Raw genomic sequence first — 19,843 nt, forward strand, 5'->3', positions numbered from 1 at the left:
GACGGATTTCTTATTTAAATCATTCATGAAAAAATATTACTTTTAATACTAAGAGTATTACTTTTTATTGTGAATATCGGTAAGGCTGACTCGTCTCACATATAAAGATTCGTGAGATCGTCTAACAAGAATCATACTCCAATTTATTTTATAGTTTTATTTGGAATCAAACCAATTAAATCTATAAATTATGGAAATATTATTTTAAAATAATTGTTATAATCGTTGTATCTATGAAATTTAATTTAATTTTTAAAAATTAGTTATTTTTTATATTACAAGCTTAATTGTAATAATATATTATGCAGACTGTACATAATAAATAGAATTGTGGTTTATTTAAATGATCTCATAATATATTATTTTTAAAAAATTATGTATCTATAATACTAAATTATGATAAGTGGAGTTATAGAAAATCATCAAAACTAAAACTCTTACACGGATATAATTAGTTTAATCCGAGCTAAATCGTTTTCATTATAAGTTTAAATTCTAGATTTTTTTACCAAAAAGTATAACTTATTGATGTACTATAACTATGGATATGAGCTGAAAAATAATAATATATTTAAATTAAAGTATATCAATTTGTTTTTTTGACGATTGGAGGGTGGTTATTCCAATAATTAATGAGATCAACATCGTATATCTGGAATTGACTCTCTCCCGATTCCGACAAATCAATCAACCTACGAGATTATATCAAATGGGAGATGGGGACATAAGCCAGACCTTGAGAAGCCAGTCAGCCTCAGTCAAACCGACGCATCGGACTGACCTCGGGTGTTTTGCCAATCCTCATCGAGAACCACTCATTACTCGTGTCAAACAGGGATGTTCTTATGGTCGCCCTCACCCACGTTCAATTACAATAGATTCCAAATGATTTTTCTTTCCTATTCCGATACACCGCCATGTTTGGTGAAAATTTAATATGAGACAAGTTGACCCGACCTCGTGAACGAGTAACCATTTCATCTCCCAAACTTGTGAATAGGCGAAAATTTGGGCCTCGTGATGTGGTTTGGCTTTATTTGGTTTGGACCTTATGTCATTCCGTCCCAAGATCACTATATAATCGTTTCAACTCAATCCGACGGCCAAGATTGCGAGAATCTAATCCGACCGACCAACCTCGCCCCCGATGAATTTTCAAATATAGATCTACCCCATCCACTCCATTTTCCTTAAATGTCGCTCTCTCTTACCAAATTCTGTCGAATATTTTAAATAAAATATCTATTTTATTTATTTATTTATTTATTTAATTATCATATATAGATGAATTCGATTTTAAATTATTTTATTTTTATTAATAATTTTGCATTTCTTAATTTTTTAAAATTAACGTGACCAAAATTTAAGAAGCTCGTGCTTTTTTAGTTGAACTATATATATAATTCGAATCTCTATATACTTACTATATTATTAAAGAAACGAAATGTCACGTTATTTTTATCATATAAATTTATTTGTAAAATGTTATTTCATTTTCCAAAATATCATTTTTATTAATCTCTCCCCCCTATTTTTAGGAGAAAATACAGATTATAAATCATCATCTTTTGATTATATAAATAAAATATTCATTTTTATTTGATTTTCCAAAATATCATTTTATTAATCTCCCTCTCCTATTTTTAGGAGAAAATACAGATTATAAATTATCATCTTTTGATTATATAAATAAGATATTCATTTTATCTTTTATCTATACGTTTAAAATTTTAAATCATCGTGTCATTCACAACAGTTATTATAAAAAGTTAAAAAAAAGTTGATTTAAAAACAATCTTTATTGTTACACAAAGTAAAAACTTGTGTGAGACGGTCTCAGAGGTCGTATTTTGTGAGACAGATCTCCTATTTGGGTCATCCATGAAAAAGTATTACTCTTTTATGCTAAGAGTATTATTTTTTATTGTGAATATCGGTAGGATTGACCCGTCTCACAGATAAATATTCATGAAATCGTCTCACAATAGACATACTCGTTACACAAAAATTATTTAACATAAAACATTTTGATGGTGGGAGGAGAAATAGATTGATTGTTATATAGGAGTTGACATTAAAAGTTTGAAATGCACAAAATTTTAACTTAAACTCGATTTTGCTCGTGATTTCTAGCTCAAGCGAAAAATAGCTTTCGAGTTTCGAACATAGTCGCTGCTGTTTGGTTTAGTTCGATTTGCTCATATACCTGATTCTGAAATATGAATAGGCGTGTGACAATAAATCCAACTTTTGAATTGTGTTTTATTTACTTTGTATTGTAAAATAATTTTGAAAAGCTTTGAACTCTGTTTTTATCATATAAATGTTTAATAATATCTTTTTCTTTTCAACTGAATACGAATACTGATGAATGTTTATTACAATTGAATCTTAAACTTATTATGACGTAAACAAGTTAATTAGAATTTGCGTCGAATGATTAATATATGATTTGTAAATAAATATAATATATTCAAGAAATTTCAATTTCGATTTCGATTTCGATTTCGATTTAGATTTCGATTTTAATTTCAATTTCTGTGGAATATATTGTGTTCCCAATAGTATAATACATAAATACATAGGGATTGATTCTCTTGGGATTTATCAAATTTCTTGTAATTATCCATTTAAACAATTACTTTTTTAGTTTTTCGTGGTTATCCATTTAAACAATTTCTTTATTTATTATTTTTTTATTATTATTATTTTTAAATAATAAATTGGACTCTCTTTCGCAAAGGAGCTAGAATTTGTTCCTCAGGAACTGTACAGTCCACTCACTACCACAGGTACTCCTTCTCTTGCTCTTCCTTTTTTCACAAAATTTATTGATTCTGCATAAATTTTTTGCCGCAATGATGTTGAGATTTATCTTGTGCGAATAGTTTCTGTAATGGGGGGTTTTTTTTTTGACGTTTATTAAAGTTTGTGGGTGATTTTCGGCTTTCAATCCATTGAATGTCCAATGCAAGATTTGATTTTACCTCCATTTTGCAGATCTGGTCGTGTTGAATTGATTTGTTGAAGTTTGTTTTACTTTATATGATTACAGTTTGTGTTTTAGATCTGGTTGTTTGTGCTTCAGTTGAAATACTGTTGAGGTTTGTGTGTTTCTCTGTGTTCAGTTTGAGAATGTAGTTCCTACCGAGTGTGATAGTTGAATATTCTGCTAGTTGTTTGAAAATTTATGTAACTTGTATGCATGCTTTTGTTCTTTGGCAGGGGATCCTTATCATGGTCCATGGAACCATGTTTAAGTGACATGGAAAGTTTGTGGATCTTTGCGGATGTGATGTTTGGTCTCGTTTCTCACATCAGTATTTGTTTCTATTTTTTGGTGTAGACCTCTTTATTTTTCGCGATGTCGGATCTCGAGGCCCCATTGCGCCCCAAGAGAAAGAAGGTTTGGGTGGACTATTTTGTCAAATTCCGATGGATAATTGTCATCTTCGTTGTTCTTCCCATCTCCTTCACTTTATACTTCCTCACATATCTTGGGGATGTGAGGTCAGAATGCAAATCCTTCAAGAAGCGTCAGCAGGAGCACGATGAAAATGTCAAGAAAGTTGTGAAACGCCTCAAGGAGAGGAACCCAAAAAAAGACGGTCTTGTCTGCACAGCCCGGAAACCTTGGATTGCTGTTGGAATGCGTAACGTGGACTATAAGCGTGCTCGACACTTTGAGGTGGACCTTTCTTGTTTCAGAAACGTTCTTGACGTTGACAAGGAAAGAATGGTCGCAAGAGTGGAGCCTTTGGTTAACATGGGTCAGATTTCTCGGGTTACTGTCCCATTGAATCTTTCTCTCGCTGTTGTTGCCGAGCTTGATGATCTGACTGTTGGTGGTCTGATCAATGGATATGGAATAGAAGGAAGCTCCCATCTTTATGGCCTATTCTCGGACACTGTTGTGGCTTATGAAATTGTTTTGGCCGATGGGAGGTTGGTTAGAGCTACGAGGGACAATGAATACTCTGATCTTTTCTATGCTATTCCCTGGTCTCAGGGGACACTCGGCCTCCTTGTTGCTGCTGAAATTAAGCTTATACCTATCAAAGAGTACATGAAGCTAACATACAAGCCTGTAGTTGGTAATCTGAAGGAGCTTGCACAAGCTTATATGGATTCCTTTGCACCAGGCGATGGGGACCAAGACAACCCTGACAAGGTTCCTGACTTTGTCGAGACCATGATTTACTCTCCTACAGAAGCTGTGTGCATGACGGGGATATATGCTTCCAAAGAAGAAGCGAAGAAGAAGGGCAATAAAATCAATAGTGTTGGTTGGTGGTTCAAACCATGGTTTTACCAGCATGCTGAGACGGCATTGAAGAAGGGAGAGTTTGTGGAATATATCCCTACAAGAGAGTATTACCACAGGCACACAAGGTGCTTATACTGGGAGGGGAAACTCATCCTCCCATTCGCTGATCAGTGTTGGTTTAGATATCTGCTTGGTTGGATGATGCCACCCAAGGTTTCTCTTCTGAAGGCTACTCAAGGAGAAGCTATTAGGACCTATTACCATGAAATGCATGTCATCCAAGATATGCTTGTTCCCCTATATAAGGTTGGAGATGCTTTGGAGTGGGTACATCGCGAGATGGAGGTATGTTACTCTTTTCTATGCTATCATGATACATAAGCAATATTTATTTTCTTGATAAGAGTTGCAAATAGAATTAATCATGTACCATTCAATCGAAAAATGCACACCTCCCATCCCCAAAAGAAAAAGCGGAGCATTAAAAATCATTGCCTCTGTCCCAAATTTTCTTTAAATTAGTTATACAGGAGGGTAGATAAGGGCGTTTGTTGTAGCCATTTTTTTGCATCACATTATCACAAGTAAGCTTTGACTTCTTAGTGTACTAACACTTCAGTTGGTCAGTTGTATCCTCTCTGGCTCTGTCCACACAGACTGTACAAACTCCCTGTTAAAACTATGGTGTATCCAGAACCTGGATTTGAGCTACATCAGAGGCAAGGCGACACACATTATGCGCAGATGTATACTGATGTTGGAGTCTACTACGCTCCTGGACCTGTCCTAAGAGGTGAGCAATTCGATGGAGCTGAGGCAGTTCATAAAATGGAAGACTGGCTGATTGAAAACCATGGATTCCAGCCACAATATGCTGTATCTGAGCTCAGCGAGAAGAATTTCTGGAGAATGTTTGATGCTGATCTTTACGAGCATTGCAGGAGGAAGTACGGAGCTATCGGTACATTCATGAGTGTCTATTACAAGTGTAAGAAAGGTAGGAAGACTGAGAAAGAGGTTCAAGAAGCCGAACAGGCAATACTCGAGACTCCAGATGCTGAGGCCTATTAGCCTGCTATTGTTGATTGTTTTATGGTTTTTTCTCGTAGGGTCATATCTTTTCCGTGTTCTTGTTTGAATTCGTGTGTCGTTTCTCTTGATCTGCATCCTGTTTCCTTTCAGCAATGGGATTTTTTGGGTAGACTATTGTTGTACTCGTGGGTTTTCTCGTTTATTTATCATGTGGATTTGGTAGTTTGACGTGTGTGATAACCAAAAAACCAGATCTTTTTGTTATGTTGATGAGGAAGTTCCCAATTAATTTAGAGTTGGTTTCTCATGAGATGGTCTCACAAATCTTTACGGGTCAATCTTACCGATATTTATAATAAAAAGTAATATTCTTAATATAAAAATTAATATTTTTTTATGGACGATCCAAATAAAAGATCCGTTTCACAAAAATACGACCCGTTCACACAAGTTTTTATCATTAATTTGTACACTTGGCCATCAGATGAAATATATTTATAATTTATTTTAAAGTGAGAAAAATTATGATTACTGCGAATGTTTATTGAGTTATTGTATAAAAAGAAAAAGTGTCCCATTTATTTTATTTTTTTTAAAATTAAACTTTTAAATAATAAATATTTGGTAGTATATTTTCATAAAAAAATTAAATTTTATAATAAATCTAAACGGTTCCGGGGTTTTGATTTTATTACAATCGTTTTCTTTTAAAAAAATATATTAATTTTATTAAATTTATTTTTATTAGTTAATTAATTAAAAAAATTCACGTAAAAATTTAGGCACTAAATAATTTTTTTCTACCCTCAATTCCCTCCCAAAGTTCCAAATAAACCGCGAATCTTCATCAATATCAAAATCCTTGGAGCCAAAATTAATTCACACTCCGTTATAAAAACTCAATCTTTTCCTCAAATCATTCCGAAATCTTTCCGGGTCTCCACAAAATCCAGTGCAGATCAGGGAAAAAAATTTGCATTTTACTACTTTGATCGGAGGAGCTATGGATACCGTGGCCATGCAGCATGAAGAAATGCAGAGAATAATCAAGATGGTGAAATCAGTTGTCGGGCCTGAAATACCCGAGCCCGCCATCGTCAAAGCTATATATGAATGCAACAACAACTCAGATGCAGCTATCAACTACATTCTTGATTCGCTTTCAAGATTTTCGGCGGTGCACAAAACCATCACATCAACCGGTGGGGCAAGAATATCCAGTGTTCACATACCTTCGCAAAATAAATGTGGGGAGGAGGTACGAGATTCTGATTGTGATTTTTCTAATGGGTGGGGATTAGTTAAGCAGGAATCTACTGAAGCAGATGCCACCCAAGGCGAGTTTTTAAGTGTAGAAAACGGTGAAAGCAAGGAAATCTTGAAAGCGAAAGAAGAATGTGATGTGGGTTTTGGGGGAGGAGATGGTTATTCAGAGGGGAAGGATTTATCGGGTGACGAAAAGTGTCTGGCATTGGTGGCAAGTAGTCGATTTAGTTTCGAAGCGCGGTTGGCTAAGTTGCGTGGAAATGGCTGTTTAGAAGGGATGGATGGGGAAAACCGGAGATAGGCAGCGATGTAAATTGTGCAACTTTGCTCAAAGAGGAGCAAAATGGTTTGAATTCCGAAGAACCGCTAAATTTTCGTGGACCTGGAGCCGAAAACAAGGTGGTGAAAGAGGAGCCTTATATAGAGAGTGAGAGTAAAAGTCTAATCTTTGTAAAAGATGAAATGAAAGAGGTAATCAGTGCACAGCCATTGAGTGCAAGAAAATTATCTGATGATGAATATAAAAAAATCCGAGCCTGTAGCGATTATTCGAAGACTAAAACGGAAAGAAGTCGAGAAATGAGGCTGAGTACCGTATTGGTCGAAGATGGGGATTTTGTTGAGGAGCCAGATTGGTTGATGGTTGGGAGGACAGTCATTAACGGGCTTTCCACAACGAAAGGAAGGAAATTGGAGAATAATGAGATTGTACATTTTGCTTTCCCTAGTGCAGTTAAAGGGAATAGGTGCAATTCACCCTTTGTTAGTGCTAAGGCTTCTAATGCAGCTTCAAGTATAGTACGATTCTCAACAAAAAGATCTGGAGAGGTATTATATCTGTTAATATTACCTATCTGATGCATGTATTTTGTTCAATTTTACTTCAAGTTGATGAACATAACATATTTAAATTTCCTTGTTAGGAATCATGACATATATTGGGGAACAAGATTAATCAAATAATGTTGGAATAATGGTTTTTGAATATATTTTAATGTTGACCTTTTTTTTTTTGCTTAATCTATGTTTTTCCTGTACTCTCACTTATATCTTGTTAGTTGAAACTGGGTCCTTACTAGGGGCATACCCCAAAAAAATATAAATTTTTATGTATCTGTGTAGAACTTTAGAGTTGCAAGTTTTGCCTCTCAACTTTGTTGAATCACTGCCCTCGCTTGTCTTAAGCCCTTATCTTGTTAGAAATCATGGGTGCACCACTGGCTCTTCTTCCTTGAAGCTTTTTCGATGAGTGAATGGTAATTTTTTGGTGTTCAGATTGGACGGCTTCCGATGGAATGGGCAAAATGCCTTGTTCCTCTAGTTAATTCCTCCAAGGTGAAAATTCTTGGTCGATGCATTGCTGCACCAGTAAATCTTGTGTTGATGCAAGAGATTATGTTGTATGTGAGGTAAAAAGTCTAATGCAATCCTACATTTGTGCTTTTCATCCACTTAGTTTGCTCCCTGTATAGTTCTTCCTTTAAATATACTTATGTCTGTGGTCTCATTGGTTTGATCTGTAGTTTCTATATTCACCATTCGGTTTTCACTGCGGCTGATTTATCGTCTTGGAAGCTTGAGCCGTCACACAACGCCACAACTTATCCTCTTTTGACATTGTTTAAGCTTCTGAAAGTGAATCCTTTTCAAAAGGTAACAGCTGCCTCCAAATAATTTGCACATCTTGTTGGTTTCACAGCAATTTTTATTTTCTATTTTGACTTCCATACTTCTTTTATGCAAATTCTCAACAGGCTGAATTTACACCAGAAGAACTTGACTCTCGAAAGCGCTCCCTCAACTTAGATGTATGTGTACTTTAATAATCTAATCTTTGATTTTAGAGTAGCAGAATTCTTTAAAATATAGCTTGATTCTTTGCTTGTATTTTTTTGAAAAAAAAGAAACTTAATTGTATTTCTCATGCAAGGTGGAACACGGAAATCTTATTTATGTCCGGTAATAAAACTTTCAGGTTGAGTATAATGAAAATGCCTCTTTTATTCCCGGAGCGAAGAGAAGAAATGGCTGCCAACAAATCCAGCAGCAAAGCAAAGATGAGCAAGTTATTTCAGAATCATCCTTGAATAAGCTGGTTGGTGCTGTGGACATGTATAACTTAGAGGTGAAGTCCATAACAGAAATAGCCTTTTACCTATTTTTGATCGCTGGAAACGAGAACTAGAAAATGTTATTTTGCCATTTCTTCTCACCAAGTACTCTTTTAACTTCATAGGAAATGGAGCCTCCAGAGACTCTTACTTGTAAATTAAGGGCGTACCAGAAGCAGGCACTTTACTGGATGTTTGAGTTGGAGAAGGGAGAAAGTGTAGAAGAAGCAGCAAGGAGTCTTCATCCATGTTGGGCAGCATATCGCATGTGTGACGAGTATGTACCATACACACATGTTCTGAGTTTGTGGAATGGAGCACAAGTTATAAACTGCATTATCATATTCCAATTTCATAGTAATTGAAAGTCTTTGACAGGAGAGCTCCAGCAATTTATGTGAATATTTTCTCCGGGGTAAGCAAGTACAAAATATCCAACTGCAAGCCAGATGGCAAGAGGAGGAGTACGTCAGTTACACCTATAGAACATTGAAATTTACTTACTTTGGCATCGAGAGTTTTATAGTCTAGAATAGGTTGCATTTTTTTATCATGGAAGTATGTCAACCATCAATTTTTGGAAGCCTTTGTTTTTCTTATTTCTTTCTACGTTTCCTCTCTAAATATAATCGAGTTTTTAAAATTGTTCAACGAAGGGAAAGATTTTGTTCTTATTTTACGTGGATGGAAATAAATGCAGATTCTCGCAGATGCAATGGGACTTGGGAAGACTGTGATGACAATTGCATTGATACATTCAAGAAATGGCAGGGGTAGCCCAGAGGATCAACAAGTTGTTCTGGAAGAAGTAGCAGAGACTGAATATACTAAGAACAAGAAAAGGGACTCTATTGCTGAGTCTTTTAAGAAAATAAAAGGCGGCACTCTTATTATTTGTCCGATGGCTTTACTAGGCCAATGGAAGGTCAGCCTCCAAAAAGCTTGATTATTTTGTATGCCAGTTTGCCTTTAGTTAAATGTACTGTCTTCTCACTTAAAGTTGAATAAGTACATGAATATGAATATCCTTGATATTTTCTTGTGTAACTCAGGATGAACTTGAAACCCATTCAGCGCTAGATAGTATATCAATCTTTGTTTACTACGGTGGGGGAAGGACAGATAACCCAAGGGTGATTGCAGATCTTGATGTGGTATTGACTACATATGGTGTCTTAACTGAAGCATATAAAAAAGTAACGCTTTCTTTTTCTTCTTTGGTTTAGTGTTGTGAAAAACATTATTTCCAATATAATTTTCTTGAATAAACCTCCCTTTTAAGTACTTATCTCTATTGTTTATATATGTTATAGGACTCAGATAACAGCATATTTCATAGAGTTGAATGGCATAGGGTAGTGTTAGATGAAGCTCACATCATCAAATCATCAAAAACTCTGGCTGCTCAGGCTGCTTTTGCATTGTCCTCGTATTGTCGTTGGTGCCTTACTGGCACTCCTCTTCAGGTGTGTCACTCATAAAAAATGCTTGTTGTTGCTTTTATAAATGTCAGCTCGATGAATCTTCTAAAACTATCTCTACTCTGTAGCATATCATTTTATTTTTCTTCAATATTTAGAGGCATGTTTTTTGGCTCAGGTATCGATAAAAAAAAAAACCTCAATTTTTCATGACTAAAAAATCTAGCAGACTTGCTCTAGTTGTCCAACTCTGTTAGCCTCAAAATTCCCTTCTAAACGAGTTTTTGTCCAAAAACCTTGCACATTATTATTATTTGATACTTGATGATTTACCATTACCTATGCAGAATAAATTGGACGATTTGTACAGCCTACTGTGCTTCTTGCACGTAGAGCCATGGTGCAACTGGGCATGGTACGAACTCTGTAGCAAATGCTATATAAAGTTGCATATGGATTACATTTATGGCCAATAACTGCTTTGTGCTAGTGCACCTCGACATAAAACTTTTTGCCTGTTTTGGCAAAAGTCTTACTATTCATTTTTTATTCTTGACAGGTGGAACAAACTGGTTCAGAGGCCATATGATAATGGTGATCCAAGAGGTATGAAATTGATCAAGGCCATTTTGAGGCCACTTATGCTGAGAAGAACAAAGGAGTCAAAGGATAAAGACGGAAGGTAAAAACATATTACCTATGGTCTATTTTCTTGTTTTCATATCTCTAGTTTTGTCGTTGAGAAATTTGATTATTTATTACCATTTGGATGCTGTGCTCGTGATATAGGCCGATTCTCGTTCTCCCACCAACCGATGTCAAAGTGATTGAATGTGAACAATCAGAAGCTGAGCGTGATTTTTATGAAGCCCTCTTCAAGAAATCTAAAGTAAGTTTTTCTTTGTTTTTTTTTTTTTTTTTGAATTTGCAAGATCATCTTGAATTACATAATTTAAAATTTGACCATAATTTGCCAAACAAACAGGTTCAATTTGATCAATTTGTGGCTCAAGGCAAAGTTCTTCATAACTTCGCGAATATTCTCGAGCTATTACTTAGACTGAGGCAATGTTGCAACCACCCATTTCTTGTAATGAGGTCAGAACAATGACATCTTCAAAAACTTCTAATTCAACTAAAGCAAAAATTTAGGCTTTACATTTATTATCTCCCACATAACAATGTTCACATGAATCATCCACAGCCGTGGTGATACACAAGAATATGCAGACTTGAACAAACTAGCAAGAAGATTCCTCCAGACAAATCCAGACTCAGGCACTCATCAAGCCCCTTCTCGAGCATATGTTGAGGAAGTAGTCAGGGACCTTCAAAACGGTGAAAATGCAGAGTGCCCCATTTGCCTAGAATCAGCAGATGACCCTGTGTTAACACCATGTGCACATAGAATGTGCCGGGAATGCCTTATATCGAGCTGGCGAACACAGGTTGCTGGACTCTGCCCCATTTGCCGGCAAACGTTCAAGAAAAGCGACCTTATTACATGTCCATCCAGCAGCCATTTCAGAATTGATGTCAACAAGAACTGGAAAGAATCATCCAAAGTCTCCAAACTTTTGGACTTCTTAGAGCAAATCTTCCGTTCAGGTTCTGGAGAGAAAAGCATAGTTTTTAGCCAGTGGACTTCATTTTTGGATCTTTTGGAGATCCCACTCAAGGAGAGGAGGATTGGATTCTTGAGGTTTGATGGAAAGCTCGTGCAGAAACAGAGGGAGAGAGTCTTGCATGAGTTCGCGGAAACTCGGGAAAAAATGGTGAGCATCACAATGCTGAAGAGTAAATCAGACTTTCTACACTCATGGATGATAACATTCAACCATGTTCTTTGTTATAGGTGTTGCTAATGTCCCTTAAAGCAGGTGGGGTGGGCTTGAATTTGACAGCAGCTTCCAATGTTTTTCTAATGGTACAATATAGTACAATACAGAATCTTGAAATTTCCCATTCTTTTTTCTTGCTTAATGAATGGATTTTAATGTTTTTTTTGGTGCAGGATCCATGGTGGAATCCTGCAGTAGAAGAGCAAGCAGTTATGAGGATCCATAGAATTGGTCAAAAGAGGACTGTTCACGTTAGAAGATTCATTGTCAAGGTGAAATTCCCATTTTGTAAGCTCAATTTTAAAGTAAAACTAGAGATCAAAACAAATTTTGTTTAAAACTATTCTTTTCCAAAGTTTGTGAGTATTCAGTAAAGTTTAAATATATTAATGATTTCTCAAGTTGAGTTGTTTCTATTTATCAAAATTTTCCAGGATACTGTGGAAGAAAGACTTCATCAAGTGCAAGCAAGGAAGCAACGGATGATCGCCGGAGCTTTAACAGACGACGAAGTCGATCAGCCCGAATTGAGGAACTCAAAATGCTTTTTAGATGACTTAAAGATTATCATGAACACTAGTAGTAATTATATAATTGTGTACCATTGGTGAGCAAAGTTCATTTGATTCCATGAAGTTATTTATCGAATGTATGGTGGCTTGGTTTTGGTATTGTAAAAATTCACAATTTGATGATTTTGATTTTTATATGTTTTATATATCTAAACGAAATGAAGGTATGTATAACTATCATAAAAAAATTAAAATTTTATTTCGATTTAAATTGTATTTTTAATCGGACGTGTAGTGGGGATAATACCCACGATCTAGCATAGAAATCGGTTTGATTTTGGTTTCAAAATATTATTTTTGACATAAAAAATAATATTTTTAATGAGTTGGGTAGGATCATATATTTGTTTTAATAAATTAATCTGATACACGTTCTGATAAGAATTTTTGTTATTTTTTATATATATTTTTAAAGAAAATATACATATAATTAAATAATCGATATTTTTGTATCCATTTTATATCAAAAAATCTTCTATGACAATCGCCAACATTTCGGAGAGAAAAAATAGGATGACAAAACCATCATGTATGGGATGATATCTACACGTCCAGACGTGGCTTTCGTACTAAGTGTAGTGAGTAGATATCAATCGAACCCCGGTCTTCCACATTGTAAAGCTGTGAAAGACATTCCTCAATTATTTGAGAAGGACCAATAAGTTGTTCTTGGTCTATGGGGGTGGGGAACTGAAATTGGAAGGCTATACCGACTCTAGCTTCCAAAGCGATATCGATGACTCGAAGTCAACCTCTGGATTCATATTTATACTCAATGGTGCTGCTGTCTCTTGGAAGAGTTACAAGCAAGACAGTACAGCGGATTCCACTACTAAGGCAGAATATATTGCTGCATCAACTGCACCAAAGGAGGCTATTTGGATAAGGAATTTCGTCCAAGAGTTGGGCGTCATTCCTAATGGAGTAGCTCTTGTCCCGGTGTTTGTTGACAACACGGGAGCCATTGCTCAAGCAAAGGAGCCGAGGTCTCATCACAAGTCCAAACACGTATTGAGAAAGTACCACATCCTCCGAGAGATCGTGGAAAGAGGAGACGTCACGATTGACAAAGTCGGCTCCGCAGATAATGTTGCTGATCCGCTGACTAAGCCTTTACCTGGACCATTATTCGAGAAGCATCGCGAATCGATGGGTTTGAAGCATATGGGTAGTTGGCTCTAGTGCAAGTGGGAGATTGTTAGAGTAGGTGCCCGTCGAGCCAAGTGTTGGCCGAGAGGTTCATGTTTAAACTCTATGTATGAACAGTCTTTATTTTAATAATATTTGAATTTATTGTTTTGGCACTTCTTTATCTGTATACTCATGCTAGTTGCATAGATAAAGTCCTTGAATATACAAATAGTAGAAAGAATATGAGATGCTCATATGATGAGTATCATGAAACTCATATTTGGAATACTGTATATTCTAAACAGTTCCTAGTCGATTCAGCTGCCGCTAAGAAGGATATAGACCGCTCGAGTCCGAGAATAGTATCTGCGAGACTAGTATCTGCGATGTGAGTACCATGTTTCATTGGTAGGGGACATTGTGATGTCCGAGCATGCAGATAGGTGCTCCTTGTAGAGTGCACTGAACAACCCTCCATGAAGGACTTTCCAAGTGGTTCTCACTTATCGAGTGGAAACGTCCTAGTTTATGTTTGTACACCATTAGTCCTTATGACATGGGACAACATTGAGACTCTATGTGTTAGAATTACACTTTGACTTGTTTACCGACTCTCATGGGGTCACACCCAAACTCAAACTTATCTTTATCGTAATTCTCTATACCTAAAAAACTTTGCCCAAACTCCCTAAATAGTCTAAAGTTGACAAAAATACCCTTATATATTTTAATGATTGATTTTCTGGGCGAAAATGGTATCGCGACGACATTCAGGTCAAAGAGTTAAATAGTTCAATTTATTATACGGAAGCATGATGTGTCGTTTATAAAAAAAATAAAAATTTCGATCATTTAATAATGATATATAGGTTGAAAATCTTGCGTAGCTGCTTATCTTGATGTTATATGCCTTCAAGAATAGGCTCGATAGATATAACAATGTCATGTACTAAAATCCAAAAAATATGATGTTTTTGAAAATTTTAGAAAATTGAGAAGTTAAAACAAAGATACAAAAGAACGTGAAGTAAGGAGAAAGTTGATAATCTGCCCGATAAGTATTGGGTAAATATTGAAATGCAACTAATTAACGGTATCAATTTTACCATTTTTTCCAATTCAATTTTGCAATCTAAGGGCTAATTATGGGTTGACAATGACTATAAAATTGGAAATGCCATCAAATCAAATATTTGAAAAGATATAATTTTTTTTCCTTTTTCTTCCGTTCCGTGGGGACAAGAATTCTCATGCTCTTCCGGAATCTGTATACATCCAATTCCACGTTATTTTGAAATCAAGATTTTGTAGATCCGCGATTTTCGTGAAATTTTTGCAATTTCTTGCTGGCGCGCGAGTGCGTATTCACTTATCAAAGCCCTGGTCATTGTCTCGAAGGCAATCCGTCGCAATCAATGAGCTACCGGAGGTTCGTGTTTTTTTTTCCAATTTTGTATGCATTTCGAGATTTACGTCCGAAATTTTGAGGTTAAATGGCTTTTTGCTTGTTGTTTGATTACATTGTCGGTGGGTTTTGTACCTTGTATATAATTGGTTGTTGTGGGATTGAGGGGAAAGTGTATTGGTAGAAGAAAGGATCAGTTACAGTGTTGTGTAAATTGATCTCATATGGTGGGAGGCTACAGAGAACAGGGGTTGAGGTGATCTAAATTAAGCGTAAAATTTGAGTTTCTTGATTTTTTTTGGGACTGGCTCACCATGCTCTGATCGTGGCAAAACAGGAGAAATGAGTTTTTGTTATTTTTTTATATTTTAAGTTCAAAGTTTGCTCCTATTATAGCTTTGTACTTGTGAAATAGGAATTGGATTTCTTATGTTCTTGTTCAGAAACTGTGAAAATACTAGTTAGCTACAACTGAGCAAAGCCTTGGAAGGTGGCTTTTGTTTAGTCCAATCATTTGAAGCAACTGCATAGCGTTAACTTCATGAGATCTGGACTGAGATGTATATATTCATGTGTTTCTAGTTATTGTTTAGTGAATTGGTTTTGGTACATTTTCATGCTTTTCTCGCTGTTTCCAAACTGATCTATACTTTGCTTTTTAATATTCTTAATTTATTGTGAAGCATGTTTGTCACAGGGACCATCGGGCTTCAAGAAGCGCACTTCTCGATAAATTGGATAGCCTTGAAGAAGGTGGTCTTAGAGCGTCTTCTTCATATTCAAATGGTATCGATGATCATAATGAACAAGCTATGGACAGTTTGCATGATAGAGTCAGCTTTTTGAAAAGGGTTAGCTTTTCTTGAAGTATCTACCTTTTCCTTATGATTTGTGTAAAGCTTTTTTATTAATTTCAGTTTCCTTTAGCCAATGCAATTTACTGCCACTTGGAAATTAAGTTTATAGCATATTTACTGGCACTTAAATACATGGAAGCATACTAAAACATTGAGTTTGGCAGTTAACAGGTGACATACACGAGGAGGTGGAGAGTCATAACCGCGTGTTAGATCGAATGGTATGCTGGTTAAAAGTTAATCAAAAGAAGAATATATGAAGTTTTGTTTGAAAACTCTTTTCTGCTTATCTGTTGAATTTTTTTCCAAATTAGGGAAATGAGATGGATGCATCAAGAGGAATTATGTCAGGAACAATGGATCGTTTCAAGATGGTAAAATGATGGTTTTAACTTCTGACACGATCCTCTGTTTTTTAAAAAAATTTCCAAGGCTGATCTTATGATATTTTAGGTGTTCGATAAGAAATCAAATAGGAGAGCCTGCAAACTTTCCATGTATTTTGTCGTATCGTTCTTTGCTCTGTACTATATCATAAGGTGAGCATCCGTTTCTTGTGTCTGCCTTTTCTTTCATTGCTCTCAGCCTCAAACCAGGCGTTTCATCAAATAGCTTCTGCATGTAATTATTTCTTTTGCTTAAAACAATTTGTGCCTAGAAGACTTCGCTTTTTGATGAAGTACTGGATGGCAGTGACACTTTAGTTTTACTTTTATCAGGGAAAAAAATTCACGCTGTTAAGTTGGTGAATCAGTTCTTTACAATGTAATGGTCTGTCCTACAGTTTCATCCCATATGATGAACTGTTTCTGTAACACCCTGAGCCCAGACTCGCGAAAGCGCAACTGCACAATGAACTCCCGTAGCCACAACTTTGTATCCGTCCTCAATTTACTAACATGGTTAATCCAAGTTGCTGTAATAGTCCATTATAAACATTTTAAAATCTCATTTTTTATACCTGTGGGACGGGGTGTCATAGTCTCATCCTTATTGACCAAACAAATTGCAAATATTTTAATCTCTGCTCTATTTTATTTTGATCAGTAAGCATAATATATTTCAGAACCCAAATGAGAATACACACAGGTATGTATCCAGGAGAAGAACCCTAGTAGCCTAACCGTTGCAATCACCCATTAGAGTATCATGAAGATAGATACCATATGAATGCCTTGACACTCAGAGAATCCACTGAGTTCAAGCTGTCTTACACTTAATAACTCTGGAGAATAATTAAAACATTGTGCGAAGGAAATGGAGATAAAGGATAGCCTTGATGAAGCCCTTTCTTCAGCAAAGAGAAACCTTGAATCCCACTATTAATGAAAATTGAAAAAAGAAACAATGTTGACACATTCCATGACCCAATAAACAAAATAGGTCGAAATCTTGGACCAAATATTCTCCCAAATTGATCGTTCCTTACTCACTTCACAGTGGCTGCCTGCACTAGATCAATAATTGAATCCAGAATACCCACAATTCTAGTTGGTAAAATCTTGGTAATGACTTTATAGAAAACATTGCAGTGAGAGATAGGCCAACCAGTTTCTGACCGAGTTCTGGGACCCTGCACAGGGCAATAAGCCTATGTGAATATCCATACAAGAAATCTTAGGAATTTGTAGATCGATTGAAGCATTTTAAAAACTTATTGTTGAATAGAACACATGCTGTTTTTATGTTTTATTTTTACATTGATGCATCTTTTGGTGTTTGGGGTGGTTAAATTTGGTGTATTGTTGTAATGTTGTAGATATGATTTCACACTCTGCTAATTATTCTACCATTCTCAGGGCGCTCTTTTATTTCATGTATGGTTGAAGATGGATCGTGAATCTTGTCCGGAGATACATTCATGCAGTTTAGCATATTGTTCAATCCCATTTGTTCTTCCGTCCTACCATCATATACGAAGCAGGAATCCCGAGTCGTATACAGTTGCAGTGTTGAGAAAGTTTATGCTTAGAGCAGGAGTATGGCATATCATTGTCATTTTTAGTTCCTGGATAGTTAAAATTCAACCATTTATTCATATGGTAACATTTAATATTCATGATTTTGTCACACTTTATTGTTTGTAAACATACAATTAGGTTGCTGCATTCATCTTAAGAAGTCGAAAGTTTACTGCCAAAGTCCATGTGCTGTGTATGTATCTATGCTGTGTTTGAATTCAAGATTGGAGAAAAGTAACTTTTAAAATATAATTAAACTAAAACTGAGTCTTTGCAATAAATTTATGTGTGATAAAACATATAACGTTCAATTTGGATTGAAGGATTTTATATTCATTTTGGGAGAGAGATTGCAAATGATATTTATATTGTGTATTTTTATACAATAGCTTTAATTTATCAGAGACAGATTTGAAATTAATCGAATTTAAAGTCACCTAAGCAAATAAAATGAATAAAAAAAATTTAAAGCATGGATAAAAACTGGTGAGGAACTATATCTTTGTAAAATTTTAATTAATTCTAATTATCGAAATTCATAATGTTTTCCAGTATCCATAATCCTACGTATTCTTGCTCCCATATTATATACTTAGTTTTTTTGGCACGTGATGCGTGGATATATGCTAAATTTTATTTTTATTCAGTGATTTTTTTCTACAAAAATAGGAAATGTATTAAAATTGAAACTATATATGTAGGACTTAGCGTTTGTCGCTTTACCAAAAGTTATAGCTGGTGGTAATGGTGCAACTCAAATATTTTAAACCGCACAACAGCTCAAGCACCACGGTTTGATCGCTCTACCAAGCAATGACAATTATTACATACAACAATATAGATAATTATTTTATAAGATTTTCTATAAAACTTTATGATGTGTGAATATATATTAAATATTACTTATATTCAATTATTTTTGTGTAAAAACTTGATAATTTTAATGCTCTAGCAAATTTATGATAATATAGTTTGAAATATTTTCTTAAATTAGCTCTTTAAATTTATTTTTAAAAACCTAAACCCACAACCAAAACTTTATTGGCTATTGTAGTACCAACAATGAAAGATCTCTACAAATAAAATGTTTAGCCAAAAATCTAATTAAAAAAATATATAATAATTAACAAAATATCTTTTTTTATAAATTTATGAAACCAAATAGTTAACCTTATTATATAAATTGAAGGTCTTTGCACTAGGCTCAACCATAAATCATATTCTATAAGAACTAAATTAATTGTCCTAATTTGGGTCTCCATTAGATTAACAAGATAATTATTATATACCCCTCTTGGTTTATTTAACTTAATCTATTATTATTTTGACCTCGGACTTAGCACTTGGTCTTACTTAATAATAAACCAAGACAAAGTTGTCTTATATGAAAGAAATAACTAGGAAATATATACATTCTTTACTTCTTCTTTTTAAAAAAAAAAAATTATCGGATTTATACGAGTGGTATTTGTCCTTATAGTCGAGGACGATCCAAATTTGATGTTTAAATAATTAAAAGATTTTTGTTGCATCTATCCTTTTGTATCTTTTGATAATTTGATACAATGAAAGATGCTCAATTTTTTTTAATGAATATTATTATATCAAAGTCATTTGTTTGGTTTGAATAAGTTTGCAAGACCAATTGTATGGAAAATATTGTCGTTGTTATTGTGTGTATTTGTCGAAATAGATAATGTATCGATCAAAACATTGTAGTTAGATTGTACTGTCATTAATTATAACTTTTATTAAAAAAATAAACGTTCGAAACTACAACTGCTATCAGAATTAATGTTACATTTTTCGATTTTCATAGATTGTTAGGAGGGAGATTGTTACGGTATAGTAGTCGTCTAAACTAAGGCGAGATTTTAGGTCTCGAACTTAAGATCCCTCCCAACTTAGGGAAGACTTGCCACTTGGTTAACAAAGCTATAATAACGTGTTGATTGTATTGTCATCAACTATAACTTTTG

General features: G+C 34.9%; 3 protein-coding genes across 3 annotated transcripts; all 3 read left to right on the forward strand.

Annotated features, from left to right (window-relative positions):
* The first annotated feature begins 2,655 nt into the window (after positions 1-2,655).
* On the forward strand, positions 2,656-5,588 carry LOC142547693 (delta(24)-sterol reductase-like). Its single transcript, XM_075656086.1, has 3 exons — positions 2,656-2,792; positions 3,347-4,612; positions 4,895-5,588. Exons 2-3 carry the CDS (start codon positions 3,365-3,367, stop codon positions 5,336-5,338), a joined length of 1,692 nt encoding a protein of 563 aa, XP_075512201.1. The 5' UTR covers positions 2,656-2,792; positions 3,347-3,364; the 3' UTR covers positions 5,339-5,588.
* Positions 5,589-6,142: 554 nt separating this feature from the next.
* Positions 6,143-12,667, forward strand: LOC142547694 (DNA repair protein RAD5B). The gene is given in 21 exon segments (XM_075656087.1): positions 6,143-6,854; positions 6,857-7,393; positions 7,841-7,974; positions 8,089-8,218; positions 8,320-8,373; positions 8,541-8,690; positions 8,802-8,953; positions 9,055-9,094; positions 9,096-9,140; positions 9,377-9,601; positions 9,729-9,872; positions 9,990-10,142; positions 10,445-10,512; positions 10,657-10,779; positions 10,887-10,986; positions 11,083-11,195; positions 11,302-11,872; positions 11,953-12,024; positions 12,112-12,210; positions 12,373-12,448; positions 12,451-12,667. Coding segments are annotated over 21 exon segments (3,582 nt in total). The 5' UTR covers positions 6,143-6,302; the 3' UTR covers positions 12,495-12,667.
* A 2,132-nt stretch (positions 12,668-14,799) lies between these two features.
* LOC142547695 (bet1-like SNARE 1-2) lies at positions 14,800-18,044 on the forward strand. The gene is made up of 6 exons (XM_075656088.1): positions 14,800-15,070; positions 15,744-15,897; positions 16,068-16,124; positions 16,218-16,277; positions 16,357-16,442; positions 17,703-18,044. The coding sequence occupies exons 1-6, from the start codon at positions 15,057-15,059 to the stop codon at positions 17,728-17,730; spliced, it is 399 nt and encodes a 132-aa protein (XP_075512203.1). The 5' UTR covers positions 14,800-15,056; the 3' UTR covers positions 17,731-18,044.
* The last annotated feature ends 1,799 nt before the right edge of the window (positions 18,045-19,843 follow it).

The sequence above is a fragment of the Primulina tabacum genome, chromosome 5 (genome assembly GCF_025594145.1).
Source record: "Primulina tabacum isolate GXHZ01 chromosome 5, ASM2559414v2, whole genome shotgun sequence".
Classification (NCBI taxonomy): Eukaryota; Viridiplantae; Streptophyta; class Magnoliopsida; order Lamiales; family Gesneriaceae; genus Primulina; species Primulina tabacum.